At 47.3% G+C, this 10,635-nt stretch overlaps 1 protein-coding gene across 1 annotated transcript; it reads left to right on the top strand.

Moving 5' to 3' along the window:
- Window positions 1–5,521: 5,521 nt before the first annotated feature.
- C4H9orf152 (chromosome 4 C9orf152 homolog) lies at window positions 5,522–10,134 on the top strand. Its single transcript, XM_026391150.2, has 2 exons — window positions 5,522–5,717; window positions 9,611–10,134. The coding sequence occupies exons 1-2, from the start codon at window positions 5,522–5,524 to the stop codon at window positions 10,132–10,134; spliced, it is 720 nt and encodes a 239-aa protein (XP_026246935.2).
- The last annotated feature ends 501 nt before the right edge of the window (window positions 10,135–10,635 follow it).

Below are 10,635 nucleotides of genomic sequence, written 5' to 3'. Positions count from 1 at the left end.
TGGAAACAAGATATTTCTAGAGCTAGAATCTCTACAGCTTAGAAGTGGATTTCATGTAAAAAATGAAGGAGAAAAGATAGTGACATTGCTTCTCCCCCAGGGTCCTCATGGGGAATTAAATTTGACTTCGTAATGTTCCTCTAAAAGTTAAACATACAGCACCAGGATCCAGGACTTCCAACAAAATTGAAATGAGGGACTCAAATAAATAAGCAGACACCAATCTTCATAGCAGCATTCACATACCAAAAAGGTAGAAGCAACTTAGTCATCCACAGATGAATAGACAAATAAAATGTGATATGTCCTTACAATGGGAAATTATCCCACTATGAAAAGGAATGAAATTATGATACATGCTACAACATGTATGGACCTCACGCTAAGTGAAACAATCCAAACACCACACACACACACACACACACACACACACACACACTAAAACAAACACTGAATGATTCTTCCCAGATGAAGTCCCTAAAATAGACAAAATTGTAGATACAGAAAGTATACCAGAGGTTAGCAGGCCTTCATTGAAATGGTAATGGGGAAGTCTATTAGTTAATGAATATAGAATTTCCATCTGGGAGGTTGAAAATGCTCTGGAAATGGATAGTGGTGATTGTTGCACAACACTGTGAATATACTTAGTGCCACTGAGTTGTACACTTAAAAATAGTTAACAAGAGTAAATTTGGGGTTATGCATATTTTATCATAATAAAAATTTTTGAATATGCACAGAGCGATTAGTACCTACTTGGTCCATTGCCGTTTGGGCTCAGGAAATGTAACTGTTTTCGTATGTCTTGTCTACTTTCTCCTTTTTCAGAGGAATCTCCCTTACTCTATAAGACTGAGAATTTGGATTTTATAAGTTTGACCTGGAACACTTCTTGATACCGGAGTCCTTCTCCTTTGCCCCTGGCTCTCCTATTACACTGCCTGTTACCATACAGACCCCCAAATTACAGTCCACTCCACAGGATGAGGTCCCCTTCACTGGAACCAGAGAGAAGACTTCCTTTCCTTACCAACCAGCCTACCTCACTAGCTGTAGGGGTGGGATTACCTCAGAATGAAATTATTGTAGGAAGAGGAAAAGCTAAGAATCCAAGAAACTTAAGCACTCCTGGAGTCACCAGTAAAAAGAAACCCAAGCTGAAGTCCTTCACAAGGGCAGGACTCTCTCCTGCCTGCCCCCACTGATCACCTGGCCTTCCAAAATTTTGACTCTCAAACCAACTCCCCTGAGGGTTTTCTCTTCAAGTCTCTGAATCTCCACCCACCAACACTGATCTTTGTGTTGCAGGGTCTCCAGTGAAAGTGCTGTCTCAGGAGTGGTGCCCCAGGGGTGAATGGCATCTGTCACCACCCAGGGTTCATTGAGCAGCTGGATCCCTTGCACCCAGTGGTCTTGGGTCCTCTAGGTCCAATTTGCACTACCATAAGCTCCAGCAAGAGCCATGGGAAGAGTGGGTTCCTTTCATGAGCCAACCTGCTAGATGAAGCACGTGACTCTTTTTCAATCAGACATCATGTAGCAGGTAAAATATAAATACATATAGATAGAAAAGATTTCCTCAAATAACACAGTATTTCATTCCTACTCCAAAATCTTGAACCCTGAGCATCCTTGTAGTTTACTTCCTGCTTCCCTGGGGGGGTCTATCACCCTGAGGTGGCAGTGGTCAGTCATTTTCCAGCAAGGGCTCTGGCCTCAATCATATTTTTAAATTATTTCTAAAGACTCTTCAGGATGGGATACCATTGCCATTTCCCCTCACACTATCATTACTGTTATCACAAAGGACAAGGAAAGGAAGGCTTGTTCAATAAGTGGTATTATGACAATTGATGATTATTTGAAGGAAAAGAAGAGCTAGATTCTTGCCTTATACCTAACACTCTACCAATAAAATCAATTTCAAATGGATTAAAGATATTGATATTAAAACAGAGAAACCATATGAACTAAAAAAAAAGGAACTTGTGAATGTCCTTCAGTGGTAGAACATTTGCCTAAGATGTACAAGGCCCTTACATTTGATCCTCAGCACTGCAAAATGATAATGATAATATTAGAATAGCAGCCTCTAACTAATTCTCATGGAAATGACAAACACAATGAAAAGACAAAAACTGTTAATACCAAAAGATAAGTGCTGACAGAAAATGCTAAAGTACAGTAGAAATTGAGCCCAATTTTACGGCAGGTGCAGCTGGACCAGCAGGGAAAGGTCCCATGTTCAGGTGGAGAGACCCAGTGATAAAAAGAGATGAAGCAGCTTTGGCCATCTCCCACTACCTATTCCTTATCCAGGGACCCAGGAACCCAGAAAAAAAAAATGGGTAAATATAGACCTAGGGAACCATAAAAGTAGGGCAGTGGAGAACTTTAGAAATTTACCAATCTTCCAGCCAGGCACAGTGGCGCATGCCTGTGATCTCAGAGGCTGTGGAGGCTGAGACAGGAGGATTGCAAGTTCAAAGCCAGCCTCAGCAATGGTGAGGCACTAAGCAACTCAGTGAGACCCTGTCTCTAAATAAAATACAAAATAGGGCTGGGGATGTGGCTCAGGGGTCAAGCGCCCCTGAGTACAATCCCCAGTACCCCCCCCCCCAAAAAAAAAAATATACTAACATTCTCCTCCCAGACTCATTGAATTCTTCCAATATTCTCTCCTCGGACTAAATGAATCAGAATATTCCGAGGAGGCAGTTGAGCAGTGGAGTTTTTACCATGTAGCCAGGCGGATAACGAACCATGCACACCAAGAGCTCAGGTGCTCTTCCATAGGGCAGGTAGGGAGACCAGGAGATTGTCCTGGGCCATTCTGACCACCTTTATAGTCTGGGAAGCCCCTCCTCACTGTTTCTCCTATCATTGTGCTACACTTTTTTTTTAGTTTCCAACGTTTCCTTCTTACTTCTTAAATACTGGTCTTCTCCAGCATGTGGTCTCTTAAAACACCCTCAGTTAAAAACCTCATCCAATTCCCAGCCTTCAGTTGGCACATCAAACAGAAGACTTCCATCCCTAGGAGGTAGGGTGGGTATTTTCTCCTCCAGAGCCCTCTTCCAAGAGCTCACACCTCCACCACTGAGGGAGTGCTATTCAACGCAAGCTGGGATCCTAGGAAGGGGCCTTGATGACATAAAGAAGGCAACTTTAAGACACATCAGAACCCAGAGGGTATGTTAAAAGTCATCTTGGAGAAGACCCATCCATCCTGAAACATTCACCCTTCCTCAAATAGTTCGAATATTATCATGAACCAGGGCCCAAGAGAAAGAAGTTAGACCTGGGAAAAGAGAGGAGAAAGATGAAGTCAGGAGCATAAAGGATGACTTCACTGCCCAGTGAACATGAACTTGAAACTAGTGGGGACACCAAAAAGAAAAAAGGAAAGAACCCATATCTTGATTTTATGTGTACCTGACTCATGGTAGAAGTTTTGCCACATTTTCACAAATAATGACATCTGCATTTCCAGCTCAGGTCTTTCTATCAAGTGTCCAACACCCTCCAGATGACCATAGGCACCTCAAATATACCATCTAAAACAAATCCCCTTCTTCTTGCTTCCCCTAACCTGCTCCTCCCCCTGAGCCTATCTCCGTGAAGGGACTGTCATCCTTCTACCTAACATGAGCCAAATTGTGTCCTCCTGGTTCCCATGTCCTCCTGGAATCTCACAGCATGACCTTATTTGGAAATAAGTTCATTGTAAATTTCATTAGTTCTAAGTTAAGATGAGGTCATTAAGCTGGGCCCTAATCCAATGACTGGTGACCTTATAAAAAGGAGAAATTGGGACACTAAGACACGCAGGGAGAACATCATGTGAAGACAAAGATCAGGTGATTCTTTTATAAGTCAACAGCCCCAAGGACCGGCAGTCCACCACCTGAAGTAGGAGACACAGAACAGAGTCTCCCTCCCAGCCCCCAGAAGGAACTGAACCTGCCAACGCCTTGATCTTAGACTTGCAGCCTCCAGAACTGGGGGACAAAAAGAAAAATCTATTGCTGAAGCCACCCAGGTTGTGGGCCTTTGTTATGACAGCCCCAGGAAACAAATATGTTGTCCAATGAAGATGTGCCCTCCATCTCCCCGGTCCCTGCTGGATCCTGTCCGTCTCATCTCTGAACATGAAAGTGTCCTGTTCCCTTTGCCTTGTCTCTGCAAGGATATTGGGTAACTGGCAATCTGTGAGCATCATATTAGAAGAAGACAGAAAAGGACTTAGTTGACCAAGTGGAACAGGATAGGTCACAGCTGAGGTAACACAGAGGGACCATCTGGCATTCGAAGGGGATGTAGAGATGGTGGAGCTGGCAAGCAGAGCGGGAGGTGGCACCTGGCTGTGGGTGAGAGAAACATCAATGTACTGCTTGGTTGGCAAATACCAAGACCACAGAGGCTGCATCGAATGTCAAAGGGGTGGGGCTGGCTCAAGGCCAGGGCTCCCCTGGGCTCTGTCCCATGGCAGACTTTGGGGCTGGGCTTTTGCCCAGGGTGTGTGTCAGGATCTGACATGAGATCTTACGTTGGTCTTTGCTGTGAATTCCCCTAATACACGGCCACAGTGCAGCATCTCCAGCACCAGCTCTGTGGGGCTGCTGCCGAGTTGCTTTTTTATTTTTAATTTTATTTATTTATTTATTTTTGGTACCGGGGATTGAACTCAGAGTCACTCGACCACTGAGCCACATCCTCAGCCCTATTTTGTATTTCATTTAGAGACAGGGTCTCCCTGAGTTGCTTAGCGCCTCGATGTTGCTGAGGCTGGCTTCGAACTCCTGATCCTCCGGCCTCAGCCTCCAGAGCAGCTGGGATTACAGGAGTGCACCATTGCGCCTGGTGTGGGGTTGCTTTTGACAGCTGCAAACGAAGCCAGCAGGTTTTGATGAGCCAACAAAACCTGTGTCCAGCCCGAGGTGTGTGAGCTGGGCAGGCACCTGCGTTCCTCAGTTTGGGCTCCAGTGCTGCAGGAAATGGGGGAGCTCCCTATAGCTCTTGGAATTGGATTCTAAACTTCAGGATCAAGCAGTGGAGGACTTGGAGTAAGAGACCTCCTGGGCCTCACAAAGGACCTCAGCAGCTGTGCCTGTCTTCCCTTCATCCCCCACCCCTCGTCCCTGCTTCCCGCCTGCACCATCTTCCTGCTCTTCTCTAGCCCCATCCATCCCTCCTTGTCACCATCACCTCCTTCCTCCTCCCCTTTCCTTGTCCCCTCTCCAAATCTTCCTTCTCACTAGGACTTCTCTTTCTCCTCTTTCTTCCCACCTCCAACCTCCCTCCTTCTCCCCTCCCTTCAGTTTTTTCCCCCTCTCTACCTTTCCCTTCCCTTCATTTCTCTCCTCCCCTTTCTCCTTCCACCTTCTCTCCTCACTTCCTGCTCTGCTCTCCACCCTCCCTTTGCACCCACCGCCCCCCTCTGCCTATCCCCCTCCCTCTCTCCCCCTCCCCTTCCCCCTGCCTCACCCCTCAGTGTTTGTTTTTCTCCCGGATCCGGATGAAGGGATTGGCCTGCCCGTGGCCTGCCCTGCTGGGCTTTGGGCACCCAGGGTCCTGCTTCATGGCTGAAGGCTCCTCCTGCACTCAGGCCCCGGGGCAAGGACCCCCTGTCAGCATCCAGCTCCTGCGAGCCCAGTATGAAGGCCTGAAGAGGCAGCAGAGGACCCAGATCCACCTCCTGGTGCTCCCCAAAGGTAAAGCTGGGCAAGTGCTAGGGGAGGAGGACTTGTCTGTGGGCTAAATGGAGGGCAGGGCCCTGCTCTGCCAGTCTCTTACTGGAGAACAGCAGAGTCAGACCCAGATCAGGGGAGACCTGAGCAGGACAGCTCCACACCATCTTCCCCCAGGCCAAGTCAGCCAAGGGCCTCAGCCAGGCATCTGACCAGTAGAGCAGTTCCTGGCCTGTGCACCTGGGTACTGAGCTTGCTAGACTGGTCAGCCTGGTGAACCAGGTGTGCCCCCTTGCTCAGCCAGCTGGGGTGATAGACACTCTGCTTCCTGCCTGAATTTAACAGAGGTACCAACTGCAGACCCAAGGAACTGGCTCTGGAGAAAGAAGACATGGTATTCCCACAATCCTGGGCCAGAGGAAGTACAGGACTCGGGGTCCATGAAGCACCCCAGGCTCATCTAGCCTCAAACAGCAGCCAGGGCAGTATGATCAGGCACAAAGCCCCCTTCTCATGGGGAGACCCCCAGCCCCTTTAGGAACTCAGATTTCATTCCAGGATGAAGTTAAGGACACAGAGGCTCAGAAAGTAAGTAGTTGACAAATCCGAGCCATTCATCCTCCAACAGAGTGGAACAGGCCAAGGGAGGAGGGAAGAGCCTCTGAAAGGTCAAAGTCACACCCTCAGAGTTTCTGCAGGTATTAGTTCAGTTCAGTGGGGAGAAAGAAAGGAGAGCAAAACAAAGCTGGAGTGGTCTCCCTTTTGTCAAGTCAGCCTAAGAAGGAATCAGGGCCCAGAGGGACCTCACTGTCCAGGGCAGGAAGTGCCCTTCAAAAGAAGGCTCTCCAAAAGGCCACCAAAGGAAAGCTTTGGGAGACAAATAGGGCACTTCTGAACGGAAGGAGCCCAGCTCTCACTACTCGGGCTGTTGCCAACCAGTGGGATCCATCTGGATGGAACTGGCACAGCCAAAGGCCCCACCTCAGCAGGGCATAAGCTGCAAAATTCTAATGCCCTATCCCACTCTCAGGAGTATACCTTCAGGCATTCAGCAGACATTTACTAAATTACACCCACATGCAATGAAAACCGTGTTTAACACACCTGCAATTCAGACTCACAAATCCAATTTCTTAAGGGCATGATTCAAAAATACTAAAAATACCTCATACTTGTCATTTCCCATAGAATCCACCCTCCCCGGCCCCACCCTCCCTGATGATCCTTTCTCCTGCACTTGGTAACAGTGCTTCCTTTTCCAACACGACCATGTGATACTTCATGGCAGGTTAATGCAAAGAGTACTCAGGTCCCCCAGGCAGGTCAGGGTCTCTCAGGACACTTGTAGCAGTTTGTGGTGCTACAACCTTTATGTAATTGTGACAGGTAGCATGCTATATAATGAAGTGGCGGTCATGCATGAGGTCTTAGAGCAGAGCCCAAGTTTGCCATTCCCAGTCCCCTGCAGACCCAAACAAAACAGATTTAAAGAACAAAAATGGTATGAAATTATTCTATGTTCTTCAATTGCCTTAATTCTTTTTTTGCTTGGACAGAGCAGAAGCAGCACTATTTCGAAAGTATGGGGGAAATTGCAACAAAGGTTCTGCTCTGAGGTCAAGTCCAGGGGTTTGGCTATGCTACATTCTCTCCTTTGTCCACTTTGGACTGCAGGCTGGGATGGACAGTTCAGCAGGTACTCCTCTGAAGACCTGCCTGTCTACCATGGGCCCTTTCCTGCTGGAGACCAGTTCCTAGCTTCTCCCATTATATCCCTGCCCTTCCTTGTTCTCCCATAAGCACATAGGCTTCAGAATATCTGTAAAGGTTTTCGTGCTTGTCACTTTAAGGATATAGTGCAGCTGCTGCGGGGCTCAGTGGCTCATGCCTGTAATCCCAGAGGCTCAGGAGGCTGAGGCAGGAGGTCGTGAGTTCAAAGCCAGCCTCAGCAGTGTAGCCAGCCTCAGCAGTGGGGAGGCACTAAGCAGCTCAGTAAGACCCTGTCATTAAATAGAATTCTGTAGGCAGGACTGGCTTCTCTAGAGATGCATGCCTCTATCTTCTGTTCCTTCCATTTCTTTGGGATTCCTAGAATCCGGGCTCAAGGGTTTTCTTCTGATTTTTCTTCCTCCAACACAATCTCCTCCCCACTCTTGCTGTGTACTTTGTCACTTTTGGGGCCTCTTTAAGGTAAGAGGGGCCAGGACACTCAAGAAAACTTGACTGACATCTCAGAGGACCCCCAGACCAGTCACTGACTAGCTTTCTATAAGAAAATGCCTTTCTGCCATCCCTTCAACCCCCGTGCCACTGAGAGTTCACAAGGAATTACCATTTTCAACAAAATGGTGGGGGGAAAAAGTAATAGTGGCCAGGTGTGGTGGTGCATGCCTGTAATTCCAGCAGCTCAGGAGGATGAGGCAGGAGGATCAGGAGTTCAAAGCCAGCCTCAGCAATTTATCAAGGCTCTAAGCAACTCACTGAGACCCTGTCTGTAAATAAAATACAAAAACAGGCTGGGGATGTGGTTCAGTGTTTAAGTGCCCGTGGGTTCAATCCCTGGTAACTGCCCCCCCCCAAAAAAAAGTAATAGTAATATTCCTGAGAAAGAAGGGAGACATCAGTCTGCATCTTCACCTCTGAAACCAGTTTGGAAAAGCAAAGCTGCTCAGTGTCTGTAGTCTAGGAGAAGGAAAATGGCCAGTTCTCTACAAGGAGGTACTTCAGAACACGGCTCCTCCTTCCTCTGTAAACTCATTATCAGAATCTCAGGAAAGATACAAACCCCATAAATTTCTATCAGACATGGTGGTACACACCTGTAATACCAGCTACTTGGGATGCTGAGGCAGGAGGATCACAAGTTCAAGGCTAGCCTGGGCAACTTAGTGAGACTCTAACTCATATAAAAAGGACTGGGTTGTACCTCAGTGGTAGAGTACTTGTCTAGCAAGTACAAGGCCCTGGATTTGATCCCTAGCACTGTAAAAAATACAAAAATAAATAGAAATAACCTTTTCCCCTGGAGAGTGTAAATGTATCTACATGCATGTGAGTGTGTGAGTCAGTGTGCTGCTACTATGACAAAATGCCTGAGAAAATCAACTTAAAAGGAGGAAAGACTTATTTTGGCTCACAGTTTCATCGGTTCAATCCACAGTCATTGCTTTGGACCTGTGGCAATATAGCACATCATGATGAAAGTGTGTGGTGGAAAAGGTTACTCACTTAATAGTAGCTGGTAAACCAAAAGAGAGAAAGAGGCTGCTGCCCCAGTAGTCCCTTCAAGGGCAGCCCAATGGCCCAACTTCCTTCCTTTAAAAGTGCTTCACCTTTTAAAGATTCCACCATCTTCCAATAGCACCACATGTTGGGAGCCAACCCTCTAACACAGGGACATTTGGAGGACACTCCAAAGCCAAATTACAGCAGCATATGTGTTATCTCTTGCTCCTACTATTTTTCTGACCTCAAATGCTGATTCCCATCTCTCTTCCCAGAGCTCACACCCTTCACTTTTAATCCTCCACTATGCTTGAGTTTTTCCATAATTAATTTGCTTATTGTCTTTCTGCTTTTCAAGGACAAATCCAGATGAAGATGTGGGTTTTTTTCTCAATGTTCCCTGCTATATTCCTGGGACCTAGAAAAAATGAGGCCTGGCACATCTTCAGTCCTCAATGACTATTTATTGAATAACAATGTAATTGTATGTGAGTAGGTGTGGCTTGGGTGGGGGTTCATGTGTGCCTGAGCAAGCGGGACCATGTGTGTCTCTGTGTATCTGCACACGTGCACTGGACATTCTGGGTATGGCCTTTCTTTATCCTGAAAGCTCTGAGCTTTTTTGCTTGGACAGAGAGAGAGCTGCCTGTGTGTCTTCCTTTGATGACGCTGCTGACGCCTTCTTTTCTCAGGAGGACACACGCATAATTCTGCTGAATCCATGATCAGTCCTGTTTGGATTAACAAGGAGCCAAGGAGCACCCTCTCCCTGGAAGAGGCAGATCCTGAGGTGGAGGGGGTTCTGGAAGAAGCCGACCGAAGCGGTCTTCAGACTCCTGAGTCTCCATGGCACACGCACCTAGAGATGCATCGCTTAGTCCAAACCTTCCACCATGAAACCAGCCAAGTGAAGCCCCAGGGCCAGCCTGTGGGGTCTGACCAAAGGCTCCGACCAGAAGGAGACCCACACTTGTTTGAAAACAGTCACCGGACTCTGCAAGGAACCAAACTCCCAGAGAGGGCCCAGGGTCAATGTCAGGTGGGCGGTTCCCCAACAAAGATCGTGGGACCCAGCTTAAAAACCGACGTTCAGTTTCTTCCTTCCATAAAGGACTCCCACAGGTCTGGCAGACCTGCTTACTATCCGTTTCCCCGGAGGAAAACTCCCAGGATTTCCGAAGCTGCCCGGAACCTGGGCTTATATGGCCCAACCTGAAGTTTTCTGTTGAGCCACAGATCTGTCTCATCAAAAAGCCAGCAAGGCAGAGCCTCTAGCTCCCAGCAACAGCTGGACTATCCCAAATGTAAGAACTGCGGGAAATGAACTTCATAGTGGGAACATGAATGATCTTGACCTTCAAAACACCAAGAGGTCAGATTGCTCACCATTTAGGATCAGATAGTACTGTTGGATCAAGCATCTGCTTCTGTAAGAAGAGTTCACCATGGTGCCCTGGATGTCCATTCTTTGGGGGATCCAGTAGGACACCCTGAAAAAGGAGAATTCTGAAACAGAGTGGGGACTTTAGCCAATGGAGTACCTGAGTATTGCCCAGGGCTCAAGGGGAATAGACAATCTTGTTTTCAATATTTTCTGACTCCTCCCTCAATATATTCTGAATAATACGAGTCTGAGCGTTCAGAACCTTTTCCTGACTGCTATATCTTGGGGGCCATGTCACTTGGAAGTCATTACACCCATTTGTAGCAACCACAC

The sequence above is a fragment of the Urocitellus parryii genome, chromosome 4, assembly GCF_045843805.1.
Source record: "Urocitellus parryii isolate mUroPar1 chromosome 4, mUroPar1.hap1, whole genome shotgun sequence".
Lineage (NCBI taxonomy): Eukaryota > Metazoa > Chordata > Mammalia > Rodentia > Sciuridae > Urocitellus > Urocitellus parryii.
This window is presented reverse-complemented; position numbering and strand designations above follow the sequence as displayed.